The sequence below is a fragment of the Arvicola amphibius genome, chromosome 7 (genome assembly GCF_903992535.2).
Source record: "Arvicola amphibius chromosome 7, mArvAmp1.2, whole genome shotgun sequence".
Taxonomy (NCBI): domain Eukaryota; kingdom Metazoa; phylum Chordata; class Mammalia; order Rodentia; family Cricetidae; genus Arvicola; species Arvicola amphibius.
In genome coordinates this window covers 108,355,285-108,382,080 of record NC_052053.1, presented here as the reverse complement: position 1 = coordinate 108,382,080, position 26,796 = coordinate 108,355,285, and the positions used below count along the sequence as shown (strand labels likewise).

Below are 26,796 nucleotides of genomic sequence, written 5' to 3'. Positions count from 1 at the left end.
CTCACGTGGTCATTTGTGTGAACAACTGGTTCTTTGAGACACTGAGACTACTCAGTCAAAGTGAGATACTGGGACCTTGAAGACTGTATCCACCTGTGGTTCTGGCCCAAGCTCTTGGCTTCCTGATCTGCCAAGATGTGCAGGAGCCATGCTGCAAGCTCCCAGTGCCACTGTGCTTTCCCCGCCATGATTGACTGCGCTTTCTGCAACTGTGAGCCAGCGGAGGGCCCTCCTCCCTTGCTTTTGTCTGTCACAGTTACAATGAGACTTTAGTTCCTCCAGGTACTGAATTCTCGACTGACATTTCTTTTCTTGTCCCACTGTTTCCACTAATTCTTGTCGGCATCCCAACATCCTCTGCTTGGTTCTTTTGTACATGTTATATCTTTTCTTCTAAGTCAGTGGCTCTCAACATATGGGTCGTGGCCCCTTTGGGGCTACATAGCAGATATCCTGCACCTCAGATATTTACATTATGATTCACATCAATAGCAAAATTACAGCTATGAGTAGCAACAAAATAATTTTATGGTTGGGGTCACCATAACAGGAGGAACTGGTGTGATTTTCCTGCTTCCTGACTTCAGAGCATGCTGAATGCTCTGGGCTGGCAGACCAGTTCTCGGTGATGTCGGAACTTCTGCTCTACTCTGGCTAGCACAGCATCTTCACAGCTTTGAGGTAGCTTCATTGATTTCTTTCCTTATGATACTTTTTGCATGCCCAATAATCCTTAGATGACCAATATCATACAGTACTTTGAATATTGTGTATTCACCAATACTCTGCAGTATCCTGATCTGGATATTTTAGAGGCCTTGTCTCCCTGCACTCACCGCGGGCTCTCCCTTTACCATGCTCTGGACACATGCCCACAGCCTTCACGGACAACAAGCTTTCCTTGCTTGTTTCCTACTCCTCAAGACTTCCTGTGACGACCTCCTGGACCATTTTGTGAAAACCACTGGTCCATGTACTGTCTGGGGAGCTAAGGTAACCACTACTCTCTGTTACTCCATCCTGACCAAATGCACAAGTCCAGTAGCTTAACAGAACTTTAAAATGGAGCAGATTCCAGAGGTCATTGCTTATAAAGCCTTGTTTCACGCCAAGGGAGCCAGAACCATATAAGAGGCTGAAGCCAGTCACCAGGCCTGACTATAAATCGACCTCATAGTTCTTTCTCTTTTATTTAGCACTCTGTCTATTGCTTAAAGAAATGAAGACCTTCAGAAACTAGAACTAATTTGTTATTCTTTGATATCAGCTTATGATTAGGTTTGCATTTTATTAACAATATATTTCTATTAGGTATATATTGTGGAAATTTGTTCCTAGTCATTCCTCCTACTTATATACACAGATTAAAAACAAGATTGAAAATATTTGAGAAAAAAAATATACATAAAGGCTTCTTTGTTGTTCCTCCTGAACAGCAATGCGGTAATGACGTACGCATCAATGGTACAGCAGTTATTGTAAGTGATCCACAGGGGATCTCAAGTACACAGGAACATGTGCATAGGCTACGCATAAATATTATGTCCTTTTATGTGAAAGACTTGAAGCTATAGATGCTAGTATTCTTGGAGGTCCTGGAAACAATCCCTTAGGTACTAAGGATGGTCTCACACACAAAGGGAATTTACTTGCATTTATCTCACCGTATCCTGGAGCACAAGGCTGTGCACTCTATAAACTGATGACAAGTTTTCTTGGATCTCATCAATCTATGTTCATTTTAAAATAACAACTGCATGTACATGCAGAAATCAATTTCACTTCTAAACAAACTACACAATCTAGAAAGCCCCTGAAGAGAAGCCCCACTGAACAACTATCGGCTGTAATGCCCCCTCCCCCATTACTACCGTTTAACCAGAAAGAAGCCCCACTGAATAACTATCGGCCATAAACCCCTCCATTACTTCTATTTAACCTCCATGCCTCATTAAATGTCTTAAAGGAGATGAACAACATGATCACTAATTTTTGCAATGAGTCATCTTTCAGAGGACGGAAATCAAATGTAGGAATGCCACAGGTGCTCTACCTCTAGTGCAGACACACTGTATTGTATTAAAGCTCTCAGGCTCTGAAGGAAGCAGAGGCATACTTTATTTTATTTTACTTTTCGCAAAGGCATGCTTTTAATTTGTTAATGAAACTTAGGAAAGTGAGTTCTGCTAGCAATGACCTGGATTAATGACACACAGAAGTAAGATATGGCAGAAGCCCCCATGCTTCTGTAGGAGCATTCTGTTCACAGCCATAAAGCTTGGGGCGAAGGTTAAACAAGTCATCTCAACTGACAGGTCCACAGACTCATTCAGGGTAAACAATTCATAGGTATAATTTTCCTTATTTGGTAGCAACCCATGCCACTGAAGTCCACTACCACAGATGACCATCAGTATCAAAAAATAAAATACAATGAATGCGATCATTGAGCTTCTCAATGGCTTTTTGAATAAATTCTTGTACATCATTCATGGAAAAGTTAGTAGCTTTACAAAATTAAAACATGGAAACTGGATTGGGAGATTATTATTATTATTATTACTCTTTAGATTTTAGGCAAACCAACATTCACAATTACTAAGTATGAAACTGCTGCTTAAGCTACTTAAGCAAATACATTACCTGCAATGTCTCTCTGCATACATAGGCTATTTGCAATTCAGATAATGGTCCAGTAACTAGAAAGAAAGAACAAAAAAACCCCTCATTGTCACTGGATGCTAATGTTAAACAGTCTAGCTGCAAAACAATGAAGCAGCATACAACTTCTGCTTGCGTCACTGGGTGACTTCTCCTCTGACTACAAAGCAGACAGCATCTGTGTAAGAAATGAAGCACTGAGTATTTAAAGTCTATTTTGAAAATAAGAGGTTTATTCCCTGACAACTCCGGACAGTGAAAATGTACAGTGTCCTTATGTGCAGAGCTTAGCACAAGGGCCACAGTGAAGCCAAGGCTGTAGGCTAAACACAGTCTCAGAAACAGGCAGAGCAGGGCTTGCCCGTATGTGAATTACATGTCTAGAGGCACAGAGCAACGTGCTGGGACTCACTGATGAGTATCACACACATTTTTAGAGTTTGAGGTACTCTTTCTAGTATAATTAATTCTTCACACATCTCTCAGAAGAACAGTGAGACTTGTTCCAGTATCTTACTGAAGAGTCAAAAGTAACCAGATTATTTCTGGAAAGCAGAACTTTCTCTAATATGAAATATAAAATCCCTTTGCAACTATCCAGTCAGGGGCTTCTGAATGTGTGTGAGAAGAAATCTGGGGTTCTGCCTGCTGATGGTGAGATCCAATTAGAACTGACCAGAAGTCTCTGTACAGAGGGTACCTCACTGCACCTTCTGGTTGCTGGCTGGCTACACCTACTCGGGATTACAAAGTTTGATTTTTATACATTGATGAAGTAGTAATGCAAGAAGTGATGCCATTTTACTAATAGCATCTGATTTAATAATAGCATCTGATTGACATGTACACACACACACATATCCTTCTTAAATCAAGTCTCACTACATAGCCCGGGCTTGCCAGGAACTCACTTCTATGTGTATCAGGCTGGCCTCAAACTCAGATCTGCCTATGTGCAGACAATTTTTTTTAACTGTGCTTTTTCAGTATACCACTTAAAGGAATAATACTCCTTAAGTTCAATTTAACTAAGAAAAATGATGACCAGGTTTTAATTTTGCATGTGTCTTGGGAAAGAAAGAATAATGTTAGAGAGTAAATCTACCCAAATCATTCCCCTTGTTATCTAGAAATGTCAAACAGCAACCATAAAAGCCAAGGTAGAGTTTAAGATGTAAAACTGTATTAACAGTACCATGATAAATATCTTGAAGGGATCCGCCACCGCAGTATTCCATGCAAATCCACAGTTTTTCCCTACTACAATGAGAGAGAAAGAAAATTACACCAGCCTGTAATTCTCCACTACCGACGTCCACATGTTCAGCCCCACAGCCTCACTCTCTCAGCACACTGGAGTGAGGGTGCTCTGCGGAGGGGAACAGGAGCCGCCAGAGCAATCCTTCCTCAACACACACCAGAGCACATCAGTTTCAGGCTTTGTGTCAATCTGAAAAAGGTTAGGACATGATCTGTTTTCTGTTATCATTGTTCATAATGATCCATTAAGGCTGCCAGACAAGGCAGGGCCACAGAAACAGAGGTGCTAGTGTGAGCACAGCAGCAGATGGCAGTGCGCCCTACTGGATTTAGAATTCTGGACAATGTTTTCAGCATGCACAGTGAAGGCTTTGACACAGAGGGAGAGAGATGGGCAAGAAAGAGACTATGAAAACTGGATCAAGAGATGGATTTTTACCTGAGATAGCTCCCAAAGTAGGCTACGATGTTGCAATGCTTACATTCTTTAACCATATATATTTCTTGTTGAATCAAAGAAAAATCATCACCTGAAAAACAAAATAAGTTGATCACCATGTTACTCCAAATATGACAAAATGCGCGAAGACTATTTTGCAGCTGTTGGAAGGAATACTCTGTAGTGACCTGTCATGACCTCTGTAGTGATCTGTGGTATGGTTTACGTTTTTTATCTGTATGTTACATACATTATATAACCTCAAGCACGCTAGGCTGCTCCTACCACTGAGCTTCATCCATCTCTTGGTTAACATTTTTGTGGTGGTCTACACGTTAATGAAAGTGGGATAATGAAGTCACCCACTACTTTGATTTGAGCAGAATTTGTGTGCATGCCTTTGAAGTTCAGAAAGTTCAGAGGTCAATGTTGGGTGTCTTCCTCTATCTCTTTCCACTTTCCTTTTTTTGTTTTGTTTTGTTTTTTAAGACTGGGTTTCTCCATAGTTTTGGGGCCTGTCCTGAAACTAGCTCTTGTAGACCAGGCTGGTCCCGAACTTGCAGAGTGCTGGGATTAAAGGCGTGCACCATCATCACAGGGCTTCCACTGTCTTTCTTAAACAGGGTCTCTTACTGAACCCGAAGCTTGCTGACTAAGCAAGGTGAGCTTGCCCATGACTCCCAGGGGTGTCTCCTTCCCCCATTACTGGGGTACAGGCACACCACCAGCAACAGCTTTTTTTTTATGTGGCTGCTAGGGCTTCAAACTCAGGTACCCACTCTAGGATGACAAGCAATTAACCCACTGAGCCACCTCCAGCCTCAGAGTCACCACTACTATTGCATGAACTTCAGTGTCCCAGTGTGTACAACAGTGCTGGTTTTATGTAGTTGGGGCCAACACTCACACTCAATATACATCTATTTACGATCATATCTTCAAGCTGGACTGTTCCTTTGTTACTATAACATCAACTTCTTTGTCTCTTTTGTCTCTTTTAGTTGGCTTTGCCAAACATGAGAACAGCTACTTTTATTTGCTTTCAGAATCCAACTGCTTGGCACATCTATACTTTCAGTTCATGTGCATCTTTTCCAGGGAGGTGAGTTTCTTGTGGACAGCCACCAGTTCGTTCTTGCTTTCTGATCTGTTCGTCCAGCCTGCGCCTTTACTTTCTCTCTTTAAAATCGCTCACAACAGTGGGTTTCCTGAGGGCACTCTCATGAGCCTATCGCGGCACTTTATCCATGTTTGTTCCCACGTTACCACCTCTTGTTCTCCCACCATGTTCACTGGCCCCTTCTTCTTCCCAAATATTACCCCTTTGTTTTCATCACACACACACACACACACACACACACACCTCTGTTAAATCTAGATTTTACATATGACAGAATAAATGTGATTTTTATCTTTCTAGGTTTGGCTTAACTTTGCTTAACGGAATCAGTGTCTGCATTTTTTTAAATTACATTTGAGTGTATGTGTGTGTATGAGTACACCTGCACACATGCGGAGATGAGAAGACAACTTTGTGGAGTCAGGTTCTCTCCTTCCACCACGTTGGCTCCAGGGACTGACTCAGATCATCAGGCTTGGCGACAAGTGTGTTAAACCATCTCCTGGTCCTGGTTCAATGTTTAATGTCTAGGTCTTTCACCTAATTGGTTAGGCTTATTCTTAGTTTGGCTTTCCCTAATTTCCTTCTCAGCATGCTCACTGCTGCTGGTTCATAGGAAAGGCAGTGGTCTGTATACTGGGGTATACCAGATGCAGGATGCAGGCCACTTCTACTCCTGTAGAAGTGGATTTTAAGTTGTGTTCTCAAGTTGAGTTTCATCCTATTCCGGGCCATTTTAAGGATGAGATTAGTTAGCTGAGAACCACAGAACTCATTATCTCTGGTTTCAGCAACCTTCTCCTTTCCACCTGTGTATCTGCAAGGCTCTGACTTTAGCACTCTCTACAATTCCAGTCTTTCTTACAGCTGGTTTGTTCCCTGACTATTGCGTTTATGCTGACTATTACACACCTTTAAGGACCCCACTAGCCCTCTACTAGCTGACCCCAGCTCTTCTAAGATGATGCTCCTCCCTTCAGCACGAGCTATTGCCTGCACCAAGTCATCTGGCTGCTGAAGGTGCCTGGGTGGACAACAGGCAGAGGCAGCATTTATCTACAACCTGGCAGGAGACCAACTTAGGTCCATTGAAAATTTCAACTATGAAAAATGAGTCTGTTTTTAGTTAGAATCTGGATATACAGATACTCTAGAATCTAGAACTCTGGAATTTAGAATCAAAAGCTGTGAGCTACTCTGGCTACAGATCTTCTCTGATGTGCTTTGAAAACCACAGGACAGAGTAAGTCCTGATAGGGAAATGGAGAACTCCCCCAGATAAGCCTTTGCTGATAAGGGCAGCTGATGGCTACACCAAAGTAGAACAGAGAGCGCTGGGAGCCACGGATGTCACGTGATTGTAATCCTGATCTCTTTTAGCTCTGGAGACCCCCAGAAAAAGCATGACCCACGTCAGCCAAACAGTTGTGTGATTATTTGGGACCCTGTGGTCAGGACATGAAAGCTCCGCCTCCATTTACATATGGCATCCAACATGGGGTTGAAATTTCCACATAAAACTTGACAGAGCTTACGAAAGGATTTTAGACACACAGGAAAGGATTTAAGCATGCTTCTTGTAGCTGCATTTTCCTGGGTGGGCTCTGTTTGCTGGCGGTGAGCAGATGCACAGCTCCTTTAAGATAAAATTCTTAAAAAAGAAATAAAATAATAAAAAATACATAATAGGCACGTAAAGATGGAAAATATACAGAGAATCTGTATTATGTATATTATGTTTTCTTTGGATTTTCTGACTGTTAATGAGTTAACTATTGAGAGGCATTTAATTGTAAAAGCTACTAAATTAAACCAACCTATATATTTTTTAAAATGTTACTTTGGAAAAGAGAGGTTTTGTTTTTGTTTCCACAGGAAACAAGAAACTGTGGACTCCTTCCAGGTTAATATGGTTTAATTGAGGAAGATGCCCTGAAAATATTTGATGGGAACAGATAGCCTAGATGGTCCAATGTTTCATAGCACCTCTGTTTCTGTTTCTTCTGAGTTCTACATCCAGAACAGCTTCATGGCTGTTCTTGATCATAATTCTAAATTTCCGCAGGGTCCCTCAAAGATCACCAGCGCCCACTAATCAGCAAGTAGTAGTCTAGAGAACTATGCTCGAATTCCTCAAATAATGTTTATAAATGTTTGTTTTCACTTAATGGGGGTTGGTTACAAATTGCTATTGGTCACAGTCAATCTTTCTAAAGAAGAAAGGGGATATAATATAAAAATGATGGGAGAAAAGGGTAGATTATTGAATTTACTTTAATCTACAAAACATCTATTAGTCTCAAAATACTTCACACTGGTTTGGATTCAAGTCTGTTATTCCAAAGCTCCATAAACCAACGTCTGATAAAACTAGATGTTTCTTCCAAATTATAAGCAGCAAAACGAAAAGAAATTCCTAGCCATTAAAAAACAAACTTACAGGAAAGATTAGGAAAACAAGAAAATAAACACAAAAAGTCATATACTAGAAGCAAAATCTAACATCCTCTAAATAATAATATGTTCATGGATTTCTATGTATTACAAGGGGAAAAATTCTGATTAGGTTACAAAATAAACAAGTTATAACTTTTCCAAGTAAACGCCAACAAAACAAAACACAGACAACAAACAAAACCACAATGACTAAGACGTATTAACGTACAAAATAGAGGACGGCAGTGGAGGTGCACACCTTTAACCCCAGCATTCAGGAGGCAGAGGCAGATGGATCTCTGAGTTCGAGGCCAGCTGGTCTACAGAGAGAGTTCCAGGACAGCCAGGATGATACAGAGAAACCCTGTCTCAAACAACAACTGCCTGCACAAAAGGACAAAATGCCAGGCCTAGATACGTTCGGCTGACTCAGTGGGATGGGAGACATAAGTCAAACATGTAAAAGGGGTTAGCACTATCATAGCTCACCAAGGCCAACGTGAGGGAGCGTAAGGAGAGCACGGACTGAACGCCTGAGGACAGAGCTCAGGAGCCACAGGAAAAGCAGAAGCCACTGACCAATATGAGCAAACACTGCATCATACATTAGTTCCCGTGATCTACCTCCCCCCGCAAACACAAGTTCAGGCCCTTGCTCTGTTGCTCTCGTCTACATTCCTACTACACGGATGTCCCATGAACTAAGAAACCAACAAACAGCTGCTTAGAAATGAAGATGCAATCATGACTTTTATGAGCTAACTGAGAAAACAAAAATACATTAAGCAAATAAAATCAAAGGTGAGGTGAGCAGAACCACCACACACAGGTCAGCCACACTCTGTCAGCCCCTAAAGCCCATTTTGCAATAATGAACACACCATCCTAAGATCTGGAAGCCTGGAGCCAGAATCATCAGTATCAGTAATACGTGCACATGTAAAAATAACTTTGAAGATGTGAGAACTAGCAGAAATGACGTCAGTTCCTTAGGACGGCCTGAGACAAGACTGTGTTGATTCAAGAAGTTCCTCTGTGGTCAGGCACAGTAAGTGGAAGACAGGCATAGGTGTAACTACTCGGGAAGCTGAGGCAAATAGGGAGACTCCTGTCTCCAGAACATAACAAACAAAAGGCTTAATGTTACTGTAAAAAAACAAAAAGTAACCATTTGAAAAATAAAAGAGGATTTTAATAGATAATAAAAAGTTATTTTGCTCAAAACCAGGATGTTACTGAACCTGAACTAGAAAGCAGAAACCAATGTATTATGACATAAACCTAACTAACACACTTCAAATCTGTCCATAAAGAACGCTTTTGCAGGAATGGCTGGGGAAACTGTTCAGAAGTTAGAAAAACAAACACACACCTGGAGCTTGCTTACTGTTTAGAACAGAAGTATTCTGATGGACTAGATATTTAAATTTGGAATGAAACAACTATTAGAAATTTCAATTCATATTTTTAAAAAAATATAATTATCTGACAAAAAGGGCTAAAAATGGGAAAGAAGAGAACAAAGAAAGGGAAGACTGACAGGAGGGAAAATTCGGGGACTGCAAAGGTAAGAACAAAGCTTCCAGATGTGGAGAGCTGTTAGCTCAGCGTGCAGATGACATCTAACAACCAGTAACAAAGACAAATAACCTGATAGTGCAGGCAGAGGAGATGACAGGTAATCAACTAGATATAAAAGTGGTTGAATATTGACTGGCTCACTAGATAAAGTGTTGGGGACTGTGGACCCCCAGACCCTGAATTTCCTGTGACCCCTTGCTTGCTGGAGTAAACAACTTGTTTTCCAATGCTTGCAGTCGATCTGAGCGCGAGACCCTCAGAAGTTCCTGATGGCAGGGGAGTGGTTTCTGGTCAGTTTGGCTGGGGCGATCAGTTAAGGATCCCTATATAAGCTGCCCTGGAACACAACAATCTTGTTTCGAGGATGACCTGGGTCTCTGTGTGTGTGTGTGTCAATCTCCAGGTCCTTGCCCGTCCAGTCCCGTAATGCAGACGGTGAGCTACAGGTGTAGGACCGATGCAGACGTAGTACAGGTGCTACAGGACTATAGTACACACATAGTAGTACGGATGCTTTACAGTAAAGTGTTTGCTGCACAAGCATGAGAACCTAAGTTCAAATCCCCAGAACCCGTATAGATGTGGTTACATGTGCCTATAATCCTGGTGCTACAGTGAGATAGTAGTGGAGACAGGAGAACCCCCAGAAGCTCCACGGAGAGCTTTGGTGTATACAGCGGTGAGCAAGTCAGGCCAAGCTACACACACACACACACACACACACACACACACACACACACACACACACACACACACTCTCTCTCTCTCACACACATGTGCACACGCTCTAGTGCACATGTACATACACACATCCAAACAAAGTGGTGCAATTCTAAGATCACATCGTCAGTATTTTCTGAATGAGGGAGAGTTTAAACATTAGTCTATAAGTGACCTCTAATATGAAACCAAGGACTTTTACAAAACAAGGAAGTGAGAATTCCGGTCTTTCATAGTCTTAATTTATGACCCCACATTTAACCACTAAGCTAAACACCACCATACATGATATAGATCTTTTTTGATGGCTTGTCACCTTACATACTTATACGAACTCTATTGATTTGAGCTCATTGATTCACCTAGTCTACCTAGCCAGCTTGCACCAGGATCCTTGCTCTGTCTCGATAGTGCTGGGATCACAGTAAGGCCTCCACACCCACCCAGCATTTGAGGGTACTAGGGATCCAAACACTGGTCCTTATGCTTGCAAAGCCAGTAACTGATCTAGTAAGGCATCTCCAAAGCTTTGATTTTTTTCTTTTTAATTAAATCAATTTTCTACACTATTGACAACATATAGTTTACTGATAAGTGAGGCTTGCAGATTTTAGAGATACACCTATTAACGTGAATTATCATGAAAAGTAAGCCATGCACAAGTCAGCCAGTGCAGAACCCAGCCCCGTGTGCTCTCTGTGGGCAGCAAAGGGGTAAACATCTGTGCTTCCTCTTAGAGCCCAGCTCAGAACTTAGACTCTCCCCAGCCCTTGCACACAATGTGATGCATTCACTCAAAGGACTCCTCCAGTCAGGTCTGCTCATGGTCCATCCACTTAGTCAGTGACATTCTGAAGATCAGTCTATACTTATCACATGGAATAGTAAAAGAAGTCTGAAATATATCACAACAATTTCTGCCAGAAGACAAGATATCGTGCTGTATCTGAAAATCTGATTTTAAACTGTTGCAAGGCAGGCTATTTGAAATCATCTATCTACTCAAGTAATACGGACGATGATTAAAAAGAGGGCTGAACTCATATTTATTAGTAAGTTCTGTTCTTTACAATTTCAGACACGTATACTATGTAGTCTGGTCATTCTCTGTCCACCTTCTATTTCTCTCCTACCATGACCACTCCTGTCCCCTGCCAGTAATCTCTTCTGCTATTTACTAGTTTTGGTTTTATTTAGTATCCCCCCCCCCAGAGTTTAATTAGGGCTGCCTCTGTGACTTCTAATTACATTTTAACAGCTAAAGTTGAAGTTAAAATGTTCACAAAAGAAAATTATTTTGTCACTGTGAGTCAATGAAGCTTATAATTTTTGAACACGTACATCTCAAATTCCCTTTAACAACAAAAGTATCACATTAAAAGTGACTTTGACTATCTTTGATGCAATTTAATGATTATATTGGAGACATTCTATTAACCTAGAAGAACACATAAAGATTTATTTTAGGAAGATTTAAAAAAGGAAAGAAACAAAGAATATGCATGTAAGTCTTATAACTATATAAAAAACAACTCAAAAATATATGAAGTATTTTAGTAGATACCCACACCAGGCAGGGCTGGTGCTCGCTCTCTCTCTCTCTCTCTCTCTCTCTCTCTCTCTCTCTCTCTCTCTCTCTCTCTCTCTCTCTCTCTCTCTCTCTCTCCTCTCTCCCACACACACACAATGTATGCATGTATGTATATACACCCACACACCATGTATGCATGTATACACATACACACTATGTATGTATGCATGTATACACACACACACAAACACTTATATAAATACCAATACCTACCAGGCTCCAACTTGATGATTTTCACTGCAGCTAATTCTCCTGTATGTACATTTCTGGCCTAAAAATGAAAATAGAAAAATTCAAGTTCATTAGGTGTAGAAATATTACAAGATACTATCCTTAAAAATTTCTTATCAACCATGCTCTTTAACAAAATAAAACCCCAAATCTTTTTCCAGTAAAATGGATATACTCATTTTCTCATTAAAGAAAAATATAAAAAGCTGGGCGGTGGTGGCACACGCCTTTAATCCCAGAACTCAGGAGTTCGAGGCCAGCCTGGTCTACAAGAGCTAGTGCCACGCAGGACAGGCTCCAAAGCTAAACAAAGAAACCCTGTCTCGAAAAAACAATCAATCAATCAATCAACCAATCAATAAGACACAAAGGTCTTTTAAAAAGGTACTTTAGCCCCACTTCTCAAGACAGCTACTGTTTAAATAATCTGGTATATTTCCTACAATATTTCTCTGTATATGTAAGTTATTTTCTCAGTATTATTTCTCAGAAAAAAACTACAGCTAAAGGGGGGAAATAATTCCAGTGTTCTATTGCACAATACAGTGACTACAGATAATTATATGTGTACATTAAATAGATTTTGTTTCCACAAAGAAATGACAAATGTTTCAAGTGACAGGTAGGCTCATCCTAACTGTGCACATGCAGTGTACCCATCTGTCAGTCCTGCCCTCCTAAGTGTGAACGAGTATCATGTGCTGGCATACACAATGAACAAATAAGCTGGGCACTGTGCCACAAGCTGTAGTCCTAACTACTGGGAGGCAGATTGATCACTTGAACTCAGGATCTGAGACCAAGCTGGCAGCATAGAGTGATAAATTTTACAATGAATGAATAAGCAAATAAAATTTCCATACAGCCAAAACCACAAAAACAAAACCTTCATGTTTATTTTATACTATAATCATAACCACGAGCCACTAAATGAAAAATAAATCTAAACAGTTCATATCTTAAGTACCCAGAGAAAAGCAAGCTTTCCCGTGCTTACTCCTCCCCATGTAAACAAGTATGCGACTGTATGTGCACACGTGTGACAGAAGATGATGACCTCATGACATTTTCCTACAACATTTACAGTGCTGCCTAATTTCCCACCATCAGGACACACAGTTTACCCAGCTCACACTGTTGTCCATCTAGGATCTTAACAAAAGGAGGAAATATACACCATAACTATGTCTTCCCATAGCTCTGATGATTATTTCCTTCACACAAATCCCTAGTAGAAAAATCACTGTTTTATACTGATCATGGACAAACGACAATTAGTGCTACAGTGAATATCCTTGCAAATATTTTTAGCATGTGTCAGTTTATCAATAAAGTAACTTAGACATGGAATTCTTAGCTCAAAAGATATGTGGCTTAAAATGTCTATGCTCCCACACTGCTCTAAAAACTGTTCGACACAGGCTTGAAAGAGGAAAAGAATCTGAAAAACAGAGCCATAAAAGTATACTTTGTTCTTATGTGTCATATGGTATCTAACATACATCTGATGTGAAAAACGGAACTTATACTCATCACTTTGGATGATATATGCATTCTACCAAGACCTAGTGTACGTACAAACTTTTATTGCTTTAAAAATATACTTTCTACCTGCTATACATAAGTTGCTATTCTAAAATAGTTCATATTATAGTCCATTTGCAGTTCCTACTATATTACAGATGTTATATCTTTATTGATTCTAAACATCTTTTCACTATTTAAATTATTTCTTCTAAATGGTTTTTAAGATAACAGAATTTCCTATCAAAGCTTATGAATAAAAGCTGTTTATATAAACTGTTAAAACAGCATAAGAACATTATATTCTTATCATTAATATCAGACCTCATTTTCACTGTGACAAGTTGCATTCTGTATGTGAAAATGAATTACTGATAACACTTTTACCTATTATAGTAGATTTAAATGTCAACTTTCGGTATAAAAATAAGTACTACAATAAAAGAGGCTGGATCGGACAAATCATACAATCAGAGAAATAAGAAAAAGAAAAAGGACTCAAAGACCAAAGACGCAGGGAGGAGAATGCTAGCAGAGATGCCTTCAGAATGAGCCAGCGGCTGAGACTGAATGGTGGAGAGATGGGAAAGAAAGACAAACAGAAGGGAAGACCACTATTTCCTCACTGTATATGGTCCTCCTGAGGTGATGACAACATTTCCCCATTTACTGCCCCATCTGTAGCCACCCTCCTCAAACCATGAACACAGTTAGAAAACACAGCAGCACAACATCCCCACGCCCGCATTCTGTCCTTGAAGGAAGAACTATCCATGAACATCAGGGCTTGGAGCTCTCCTGGGTTCCAATGACCCGAGTCTGTCCTCATGCAGCGAGAGTGGAGTATAGAACACATGGTAGAGGTTACAGAGTAGGTCACTGGCCTCCCGAGCGTCTGATTCAGCAGATTATGAAATGTGTTTCAGAAGTCAGAGTCCACACGATGATGGCAATCACACTTGTATTACTTTATGGTTTGCGGAGTGCTTCACGCTATTTAATTCAATTAATTCAATCATAAAAAGTCAGCTCAGTAAAATCAAATGACTGTCCAAGGCCAAGCTGACAAAGGTAAAGGTCAGATTCATCAACAAACTGGGCACCGTGGCAGGGGACAGGGCTTCTCTCCAGAACAAGTGCTCTCTTCTCCTCTTTAAAGTGTAACAGGCACTTGATAAAGTATTTAACTGTATAATACTCAACACTGGTGACTTTTACTAAAAGAAAAAAAAACCAAAAAACCCAAAAACACTAATATAATCATCTTTCACACTGAATTAATAGTTCCTATGAGAATTTCATTCATTCATTCATTCATTCATTCATTCATTCATGTAAGTCTAGTGGGAATAGGAGCATGCTAGACAAGTACATTCCAGGCCCTTATAGAGATTGTTAATGCCACAGAATTTGAATTATGCGCTAAAATCTCTTTAAAAATCTTAAAAGCCGAATTTAACCCACAGAAAATAGTCTTTTAAATAATCTGCAAACACACACACACACACCTTTTAACATGTGTAAAATTACCTTGCAGGATGAAAGAAAATCAAGTTCAGACTAAATTCTTCTCTAATCCTCCTGTGGCAAACCAGCCGCTTGCACATTTCCTGACTTGCATTCTTTCTCGAAGAGAAACTTTTAAACTTTTCACTCGAATTCTACAGAAAACAGGAAAACATCTATGGACAGAGTAAAGTTTCCTTACTGGGAAGAAGGGCTGAAGAATAGAGGTGATGGAGAACACCAGACGGTAACACATAAAACCACTAAGAACATTCAGGCTGGTAGTTGTATTTAGGTAAGAAACACAAGGCTGACGCATGAGACCATGGCTAATGTTCCAAGTCGTGCTGGTATCTCACGGTGGGTAAGTGTGTAGTCCCCAGGCCGTGAGCCCCTGGAGGACTGGTACTTGGTAGGTGCTCGACCAGTGCTGTGAATATGCAGAATGAAATACTCTGTCGCCTGACTAGGACATGCTATGACACTGAATATACTGAATCACTTCATTTTTGCTTATGGTGATTCATTGTTATTTATATTTCCACAAATTAAAAAGAAATTTGGGAAGAAAGGCTATAAAATTATTATGGAGTGAGATTTTGCTGCAAAAAATTAATAATCTGAGTTGTCCCATCTCAGCCTCCTAGGTGACTACTACTGACAGTTTAGAGTGCAGGCTTCTAGGCTTTTGAGTAGGTTGATGTTTTTCAAGGTTTATTTTTATTATCTTTGTATGGGTGTTTTTCCTACATGTATGTCTGTGCATCAGTCACATGCCTGGTGGGCACAGAAGTCAGAAGAGGGATTCTGGGACTCAAAACAGGTCCTCCTGAAGGACAGTCAGTGCTCCTAAGTGTTGCGCACCTCCGCAGCCCGCTAAGGTCCGCAGCCCGCTAAGGGCTGAGCATCTCTGCAGCCTGGGTTGGGCTGGTTTCTGAGAGTGTGCATGCGCAGACATGGACACTGAACTGTGTTTCCTACAAAGCAAAACAGTCTCAGCATTAAGACCCAGCAATCTCTGCTTCTAGGCATGGACCCAATCAACTGGACTGACTTCTGCGTACAAAATGTTTACAGCAGTCAATCCATAATGAAATCAGACAAGCGACATTCATCATGTCACTCAACAAATGGATAACGGGTACATCTATTGGTGTTAAAAAGATATGCACCAATAAGCCATGAACACAGATGGTAAACTAAAGAAGCCATCTGAAGAAGCTATAAATATAAATATAAGCTATACATATAATCCCACCTATGTGATATGAAGAGGCAAAGCTTCATAAGTGGTTAAAAAAAAAAAAAACCAACTACAACCACAATCTCCATACCAAAACTAACCAAACCACCACAACAAAAGCCAAAGTAAAAACTGTTATCAGGTAATTAGAACAAGAACTATATGGGTGACATGCAGAGGATTCTTGGGGAGTCAAGGTGCTGTGTGTGAAGACATTACACTAGAGGCACAATGCTAAGAGTAAATCTTTATATGAACTAAGGGATATACAAACAGCAATTGTAAGAAACTACCACACTAATGCAAGATGATAATGAAGGGTGAAGTTGTATATAGGTTAGGAATAGATAAATACAAATCTCTGTATTGTCTGATCAATTTTGCAAATATAAAACTGTACAAAAATTCTAATAAAACATTTAAAAATTATTTTTAAAGAATATCTTTGCTCAGATACATTTTAAAGTCGATTTTGAAGACTGGAGTTGTACGAACTGACAGCGTGACTGCTCTGTGGTTAAGGAGGAGACTTTCACTGTAGATACGAGGGAGGGAGAACAGCCAGAGGCGTCTCAGAGTCCAGAGCAGAAGAGAAGGAAGCAGACTGAACATGGCCAGGGCTGTATGTTGAAGGAGAACAGCAGGGGATAGAGAATAGAGAAAACATAATGAGAGAGGCAAAAGCGGGGTGGAGAGAGAGAGAGAGAGAGAGAGAGAGAGAGAGAGAGAGAGAGAGAGAGAGAGAGAGAGAGAGAGAGCGAGCCACCCATAGAGGAGTTAACAGGGTTCTAAGGAGAGTGAGTAGCTGGGGGAGGAAGTCCACAGGCTGGAGGGAGTTTAGCATAGGGGAGGAGGTGAGAAGGGCTAGGACACCCGCATGGACTTTGATATGCTGACAGGTGCCGGGTCCCTTCTTCTAGAAGTTAGGAAAACTTACTTTTGGTGGATGGGAACTAGTTTTCAAAGTTCCTGAGGAATGCCAGCTTTTATCTAACTGCCAGAAGTCCTCCTATAGTCCAGGCTGAGCTCATTTCTGGATACACGGACTATCTTTTGGGGTTTGGGGAAGTGGAGTTTCCTTTGGACCTGATGAAAAACCAAGGCCCAAGGACTCATGGGTATTTTCCCCCCAGAGTTGCTCAGAAAGAAACATGGCTTCGGAAAATTTGAAGACAATCACGGCAGATTTTAAAACTCGCTGCACTGTGTAGAAGCCTGAACGGATATAGTTCCATAAGTAAATGTAAAGAGCCACACACTACAACTCCCACTGCCAGGAACACTCGAATGTCTGTTTGCACTTGGAAGACAGACTTCTGTCCTCTCCACAGAAGAACTGATGGGCAAATGTTTGCACTCTGTAATTTTCCAGCTGAATTTTTAAAACAGAAAGCAGTACCAGGCTCTTTTACAATGAAAGGCAAAGAGACTTTCAGGGAGGGAGGGAGGGCGGGCGGCCGGGCGCACATGCACACACACAGAGACTTTAGATTCAATTCAAACCAAGAGATCTTTCAGAAACTTAGTCATGTAATTTCACAATATAATTCAAAGGGGTGTTGGATTTTAGAAGACTGAATTCTAAAGTCCAACATTCCCCTCCAACAAGTTATTGCCCACTGTACTTCTTAAACTAACACGCAGAATTTGAACATATTGCACTGCTTACAAAAGGAACTAAAATCCCACAGCACCTCTACCAAGAAATCTCAGTGTGTTGCTAATTCCTCTTTTAGTGGGTTATTGGTATAATAAGCAGGTAAGCATGGCTAGCACCCAGGAACCCAGTACGATGTAGTTAGTATAGTTACACACCTTAATTAAGGCTTACCAGCTGGTACTGAGAGCATTAGATGGGAAAAAGATAAATTCCTACTAAATAGGCTTTACTGTTCCTCACATGAGATACCTCATCCTACTCCAAACTAACTTTCTTCTTAAATATTTTTAGGGTTAGAAACTTCAGGAAGCCAACTCGAGGCTTTGATCTTACATATGCCCTTTTTCTCCAAATATTTTTTAATAACTGAAAAACAGGGATCTCAATATTTAGTAAGCTACCTCTAATGTCTAGTGTTTGTTAGAGTCAGAATCACAGACCTCAGATTTAACAACTGGAATTATACTACGAAAATAGCAACACAGCATCTACAAGGTTTAAAAAGGGAATGGTAGCTGGTTCACACAAAAAAGATGTGACAGATTATGACTCGTGTTTTAAAGCTCTATGCCCACTTCTTTAAGGATATTATTTTTTAACAAAATCACTCATAACACAATACTACAGAGCACTTACTAAATGCCAGGCACTGTTACCAGTACTAGTGATGTAATAAAAACCTGTGCTGTCTTTGGGAGTTTTACTGGTAGGGAACACACAGGCATAGACGGCCAGTACACCACAGTATGGTAAATCCTGAATGTTTCAAAGCACAGGAGCATTTTCGGTACAGTAGACTGGAGAGAAAGTTTCCAAGGAGGGGGGATATAAATCCAAAACGAGACCCAGAAGAGATCTCCTGGGAGGTGGGGAAGGGCACTGTTACAGGCCTATGGGTGGCAGAGTTTTCCACGCAACAGCTCCAGGACAGGAGACAAGATGGGCAGTTCCAAGAAGTCAGCATGTCTGCCACTAACTGACCACAGCCCATGGGAGGAGACGGTGACAGGTTAGGATGCTCTGCAGCTCGGGACTGACTGCACAACCATGCTTCCCTGTAGTCGTTATCCAATAACTTCTAGCCAGTCAGCCTTTTCTTCCACAGCTCAATAAATAGCCCCTGGCAGTCTCCTCTCTGCCCCTTTGCCACCGCTCCTAGTGATTTCAACCCTTTTCCACTGGACCTCTCAGTGGCTGGGATGACAAGGTGCACTCCTAAACCCCCTGCACACAGTGCTGAGGAACGAACCCAGTGCTCTGTGCATGCTAGGCCTTATTCCAAGCCAAAATTACACTATTTTTATTTATTTATTTTGAGCCAAGGTCTCACTCTGTAGCCCGAGCAGGCTTGGAACTCACCGTGTAGCCTCAGCTGGCCTTGGACTTGCACTAACATCCAGCCTTTCGCACATATTTGCTCCCTGTCCCCCAATCCGACCACTTCAGAGATTCTTTCACTACACCAACCAAGCTCCGTAGTTTCTGATGTGCCTACTTCCACACAGTTGTACAAATCTGGACAGAGACGCCTGTCATGGGAGAAGTCTGAACTTGCAGGTTCCTCCCACAATTAGACAGACAAATTCAGATTCAATAGCCAAAATCTGAACACATGATTTTTTTTCAATTGAAAATGGATTTTTTTCATACAATATATTCTGATTATGGTTGCCCTTGCCCCAACTCTAAAAACACAAAGCTGGGAACCATTATATATATATATATATTTAAAGAAGACCCATAGGGCATAAAAAAATAAAAATCCAGACAAAGCATTATGAGACCAAATACATACACACACCCACACACACATACAAACACACACCATGAGTTTGTTTTGTGTTGGCCATCATTGCTGGGCATAGGGCCTGGCCTTAAGACCGGTGTATACCCAGCGAGACTGTGAAACTCCACTGGAGACGAGTAAGCTGTGGTCAACTGAAGAGGGGTTCTGGCTTAGGTATGGAAGCTTGAGTCTATTTCTCCTGTCAGTGCTGAGACCTATCTGGTGCCATCATGGAAGACATGATTTTTATCTCTAGGCAACTAAAGCCTTCTCTGCAGTCTGCTAGAACACTCATTTGTTTCTGAAAAGACTGACTCTCCTAATACAGACAGGTGTTACTGTCTCAGAGCATCATCTAAGTTGAACTATTGTCTGGAGGTCATGAAGACAAAGGAAAGGAAGAAAAGCCTTAACTTTAAAATTATTTACTTACTTACTGGGCATACATGCACACGTATAATCCAGCGGACAATTTATGAAGCTGACCATCCCCTTCAAACACATGGATGCTGGGACTGAACTCAGGTAGTCAAGACTGCAGTGTGCTTTTATCCGACCAGGATCTTGCTAGCTAAAAAGGGCTTAACTTGCAAAGTAGGAAAGATAGGGACTTTCACCTGCTGATGGGTCTAACTTTTCTAGAGACAATGGTCAAAATTTACTAAAACTTTAAAACACCTTAGAAAATTTGATTCTAAAAATGTGTTTAAAGAAATAATTAAGGATGCATGAAAGGAATTGGTTCATGGGTATTGACCAGAGCTCTGTTTATAACAGGGAACTATATAATGGATTAAAAACTAGCAGGGGGACCAGAGAGATGGCTGGGGCTTAAGTGTACTTTGTGATCTGGCAGAGGACCCAGGTAGGGTTCCCAGCGCCCAAATGACAGCTCACATCTGTCTGCAACCCTGTAATTCGTCGAATCCAGGAGATTCAACTTTCTCTTCTGGCTTCTTCTGGAGTCAGTCATGTACATGGTACACACATGTGCACACAGGCATTCATACACACATATAAATAAAAACACAAGTTTTTAAAGGGGAAAAAACTAGCAGGGCATGGTGGTGCTGTCCGTAAGAGACTCTGACAGGAGGCCTGGGAGTTCAGGACTAACCTGGACTTTAGCAGGATACCCTAACATACATGCACGCACGCACAAAAAAGAAAGAAGGAAAGAAAGAAAGAAAGAAAGAAAGAAAGAAAGAAAGAAAGAAAGGAAGAAAGAAGGAAGGAAAGAAAGAAAGGTGCAATCCAATAAATAAAAAATACAAGAAATTAAATGTGTATTTACTGAAATTAAAAGTTTGGCACACTATTTAAGAAGCATCCCAAATATGTCTACATAACTCATATTTTAATGATTATATGTAATGCCTAGGTTATCACTTATTTATGTTTATTGTTCTAGTTTGCTTTCTGTAGCTGTGAATGAACATTCTGACCAAAACCAATTTGTGGAGGAAAGGAATCATTTGGCTTATACTTCCAGGTCACAGTCCATTGCTGAAGAGGCCTGGGGAGGAACTGAGGGAGACACTATGGAGGAGCAAGGCTTACTGCTTGTTTCTGAGCCTCGCTGGCTAGATCTGACACATCCCAGTATGTCTGGGGGCGGGACCCGCCACAGTGGGCTAGGCCGTTCTACATGAATTAGCAATTAAGAAAATGCCCCACAGACATGTCCACAAAAGAGAGGGGACCTGTATCCTTAACAGGAATATTTGAAGTATGGGATGATTTGTAACAATATCTACCTACTGGTAAAGAGAACACAAGGAAATTTTCACTGCTTCCTGTTTCAGTTTTCTAAAATGAACCTATGTTACTTAATTTTTTTTGAAAGATAGTAAAGAGAAAGCAACCTACCCACGGGCAAGAAAAAAGAGAAGCCACGTAGACTGAGTCCCACCCGTGAGCCTGTACTGCAGAAGTACCCACAGTGGCCCCCACAGCTCTACAACATGCTAGAAAGTGCTCAGTCATCCAGTACAAGTTGCTTGTTTAACAATGTATTAATCCATGTAGGGTGTGTCAACACACACTGTGATCCCACAACTCCAAGTGGAGGAGGAGGGCTGAGAGTTTGAAGTCAACCAAGCTATAATGAAAAATCTGTCTTAAATGTTAAAACACACACACACACACACACACACACACACACACTGAGTTGACTTTAATGACAAGAAGGATAAAGGTGTGGGAGGAAGGTGGGGCAGCCAAGTGGGGTTGGAGGGATAGCACTCCGGTTCTCAAGCTCCCCCAGAAGTCTGCTCAGGCAGTCCTATTTTCCTTAGTGACAAACAAGTACCCTTTGCTGCAAAATCAATTTTGTCTAAAATGCTTAGCATTTTGTTTAATTTATAACTGCATTTACAACCTAGTCTATGGGACCCAATAACATGAGTAACAGTAACCACAAATCCAAATTCCCAAAACAAAGGGCAAAAGAAGGCAAGGCAGGAAGGGGTCCAACAACCACAAAAGAGGGGACGGCTTCCTGTTGGCGTTGTTGGTATTGTTTGGTGGAGAGCAGCACTCTCCTTAGTAAAGAAGCACTGAGCCTGGGCTGAGCCTGGGAAGCATGAGAGTGAGAGATGACCACAGGAAAACCAGGAGGAAGTGCGTTTGCAAACTGGTGTTTATGTGCATAATCAAACATCAGTCCATAACCCCTCCACCTCTCAGCCTCACCACAGTCTGTATAGAGCTTATCACGTACAGGCAGTGTGTGAAGGACTGCATATTTAAATGTTAACTAATGAATTAAAAGATGCAGTTTCCAGGAAACCTGGGAGAAAGAAAAAAAAGCAGGAACTGGAAGACTAGGAAACCTAGACTCAAGTCCTAATAGTGTGCAATCTACCAACAGGGCAGAGACAGGCTTCTTTTTGAGTAAAATGGGGATGAAAATACGTCTGTTCCACCTACTTCATAAGATTACTGTGCGAAACAACGCACTGGAGGGTTATGCAAACATTAGTCACTCTTAGTCATTTTAATCCGACTTTATTTTTATAAAATGTTGGAAGGTGGGGGCTACTATGATTCATGAGCCTAAACACCTATGAGGACAGACCCGGCCATCAGACATCTGAAAATCTCCCAGGGAGATAATGATACTCAAGAGAAATAGAGTTACATTAGCTATACATTTTTGCCCTTTTCAAAGATCATGAACTTTCTCTAACTTAACTAGTACTTTGCAAAATCAGGAAGCAAAAGCCTTCTCAAAGTACTCTAACCTGCAAAACACTAAAAATGATCCCAGGTGAAGGTGCCGAGAGAAAGCGCTTGCTCTGGTTTACCTGGTGTTGAGGAAGTTCTCAAATCGCTAAGGAACCCCTTGAAAACACAAGTATCACTTTTACCAGGCTCCATCTCTCTTTTCCTGTGTTCTTGGTCCAAAACCACAATTTAAAGTTTAGAAGTGAAACTTTTAATTTTTGAAAGCGAGACTGAAAAACAAAATCAGTTAACCTGCACTCCATCACACGTATCTTCATCAAAGCCAATGGAAACATCAAAGCAAAAATGCTCAACTTGTGTAAAAAAAGAAGTGGACTAGCAGGTTTATGCAAGGCTGTGGTGACGTCTGTGCCCCCACACTGATGACCATCCCATCTCACATCTAACTTCGCTACCCTGAAAGATTTCCTTCCCAACTTTCACATTTCTAGGCAAGTAGAAAGACGTTTCGAAATAATTTGCTCCCGGCTATGGTTCAGAGACTCACACCCATCATTAGAACCATGCTTTCTTTTCAGACAGTATTAAAACATACTTATTTCGGAACCATAAGAAAAATAAATACTAAGTAAGATCTTAACCAGATGACTTATAAAATAGTAAACAGTTATAGCACTTCATCCAACAAAACATTTTATTTTCATAGTAACAGACTATGTAATATAACCTCTATTTTAGAAGCTTTCAATAAAGTATTGCTGCTTAACAAATATGTAATTTAAGATGAGATTTTTGGAAGCAAATTCCTTCATCTCTTACTGTGAGCCCTACTTCCAAGTTACTCACTCTCTAACTCCAACGTGGAAACCAACGTTCTCTCTAATGTCGACACCCAGAACCCCGAGAGAACATGCTTTAATCACATCCCTACCAAAGCTGTTCTCTCTCAACTTCAGATCTGAGGCCATTAGGTATCCTGACACTTTATTAAGGTGTAAGGATTACGAATGCCCACTGAGCAGGACTAAGAAAACAGTGGCATGCCATTGCCTACAAAATCAGGCTTCAAAGAGTAATACAAGATTTGGCCATGCAACTGGTAAACTTTATTTAATTACACTAACTATGTATATTAATTACAGTAATTTGTAGTTCTTCCCTCAAAGGTCATAAGATGGCAGTTTTTGTCTTAGTTCTAGTGCCGGTCCCTGAGCTCACAACTTTACTATGGAACCAGGTTCAGGGGACTCAACAGAACAGAGAAGCATCCGCAGGCTCCTGACTATGCACATGAGCACTTGGCTGACTCCCTCACCTCCAAGGCTTTGCTCAAACCTAACTGTCTCAATGAAGTCGATCCCAATGATCCTGCTAATTCCTCAACTGCCTCCTGCATCCACCCAGGCAGCCTAGGTCCCCTTGATCTGTTTACTTATTTCTTCTTCTTCTTCTTCATCTTTACTCTCCCCAACACAATACATATTTATTGTTTCCTGCATGCTAGAATATCAGTTCCACTAAAGTAGATGTCTTTACTTTGTTTACTTGATGTGCCCAAGGGCAATGTCTGTTGTCGAGGGAACCTACAATGTATACATCCCCTTCACTTTGTACCCGGTCCTCCATCACTGTTCTTCATCACTGTCAATCAATGGGCCTCACACTGACCACCTCATGAGGCAATGGGCTGGCACTCATGGGAGGAGTTGGCTCTAGCAGTCTGCCATGTGGGTCCTGGGGTCAAACTCAATTTGTCAGGTTTGGCAGCAGAAGCCCTTACTGCTGAGCTATCTTAAGAGCCCCATACTTCCATTTTTAACAAACCTGTAACTTTCCATGGTAACTACATTGCTCTCTTCTTCAAGATCTATTTATTAAATTGAGCAGTGGTAATGCTCACCTTTAGTCCCAACACTAGGGAAGCAGAGACAGGGAGACCTTTGCATTCAAGTCCTGCCTGGTTTATAGAGAGGGTTCCAGGACAGCCAGGGTGACACAGAGAAAATGAAAAAAAATAGAAAAGAAAAATCTCTTTATTGATCAGATTCGGTGTGTTGGCACCATGCTAGGCTAGCTGATACAGTGGTACATGGAAGGTCATTATTTTCATGTAGTCTCAATAATAATAATAATAATAATAATAATAATAATAATAGCTATCGTTATTCTTGAAATGTATTATTATTGGTATTGAAAGACCACCTTCTGATTACAATCAGAGCAGATGGAAGCAGGGGAGGCCGAGAGCAGGAAGGGCTGAGGTCTCAAGGATTCTAGGGAAAGAACTCCTGGGGCCCTTGTTCCTTCTGACACCATCAGTGCACTGTTTTCTTCTGCCCCCTCTCTAAAACTACAGTCTCCTTGGCTCTCTTAAAACCTTCCTGGGTGACCTCACTACACATCACATGCACCACCCCATGCACTAAGGTGACTCCTAAACCTGTATCCCCAGTTCAGGGCTCCCTAGACTGGAACCACACTTCCTCCTAAGAGACACATTTCCTTACACAATGTCTGACGGTCACCAAACACAAAATTCAAATCCCACAAGATCTGTATTTCCTGTTACAGTACAAAAACTGCCACCCAAGACAAACAAAAGCAAAACCAAGCAAACAAAAACATGTAACTAACATCAATTACCTTCTCTTTCTCTTACAGATGATGTGTATTTAAAAAAAATCATATAAATCTGAACTCAAATTTACCACTCTTTGATCTCCTACACCAGTATCCAAACTCACATCAACTCCCATGCTGTTATTCTCCACATTCCACCACTCTGTTATCTACCCTGATACCAAGAAAACTTCCTAAAATACTTCTTCAGACTACAGAAAAATACAAATTCCTTCACGTCAACATAAAAGATCTGCCATCTTGTCTTTTCCACCCTCCATTACCAGCTCTTCTAGGCTTGTTGCAAGGGACCTGGGAGGAAGATGCATACCCATCAAGCCTCATCAAAGCTCCTGCCAGTCCCTTGGTTCCTTGATGCTTGCATATACTAGTCCCACAATCTCTAATCTCTTGTCCTACCTTGTCAATCTAATAACAAACCTGCAGGAAACACAATAACAACAACAAAAAACCCCTAAAAACTCCAGTTACTGATCCTTCTTTTGTTGTTCTTCCCCAGTTGACCACCCTGCCCCATCCCTATAAAAGACAGAGTTGAGCATTTCTTCCATATCTATTATGGCACTTACCAAATTATGATGACTGTGTGTCTCTTTTCCTGACTGAATTGCACACTTCTTTTGATAGTGTCCTTTCTCCTCCCCGGGCCCTGCATCTCCAGACCCTGGCACAGAGTCGGCAACTCTATCACTATCCAGTGCTGGGATGAACCAAGCTGTTTCTTTACAATGGGATCCTAGCATATTTCAAAATGCCTAAAGCCATTCTAAGATCCTGACTGTTGACTTGGGGGAGAGAAAGGGAGGCCTTGAAGAAAAGAGGGATTCATTACTGCAGATCTAACACAGCTAGCTTCCTTCCAGAAGAATTCACAGAAACTGTAAGACCATATGACAAAAGATTTCTACACAAATTATGTCATTTATAATGGCAAAAGAAACTTAAAAATTGAAAATAACTAATGTAAAACTTAGAGATTCATTCAATGAATCCTTTTAAAAATAGTAATTTTAGAGAAAATGGTTGGTCATTCCAAACACATGCTATATCATGACTGGCATTACAACACAATGTAAGTGACAAACAGATGCATTTAAAAACATTTAAAAGGCTGGGAGGGGCTATATTATTAGCAGTATTTATTATATCTAGGCAATCTACTACCACTAACATCATTAAACAAATATTTCCTAAGAATCAGTCTGTTTG

At 40.9% G+C, this 26,796-nt stretch overlaps 1 protein-coding gene across 2 annotated transcripts in view; it reads right to left on the bottom strand.

Annotated features, from left to right (window-relative positions):
• Nucleotides 1–26,796, bottom strand: part of Map4k5 (mitogen-activated protein kinase kinase kinase kinase 5) — a 90,283-nt gene that overhangs the window by 59,730 nt on the left and 3,757 nt on the right. For both annotated transcript variants that reach the window (XM_038336415.1, XM_038336414.1), the window contains exons 2-5: nucleotides 12,022–12,079; nucleotides 4,361–4,451; nucleotides 3,857–3,921; nucleotides 2,644–2,699 (exon numbers count right to left, since the gene is read on the bottom strand). In XM_038336415.1, the coding sequence (XP_038192343.1) occupies nucleotides 2,644–2,699; nucleotides 3,857–3,921; nucleotides 4,361–4,451; nucleotides 12,022–12,079 (270 nt within the window). The remainder of the gene's footprint in view (nucleotides 1–2,643; nucleotides 2,700–3,856; nucleotides 3,922–4,360; nucleotides 4,452–12,021; nucleotides 12,080–26,796) is intronic.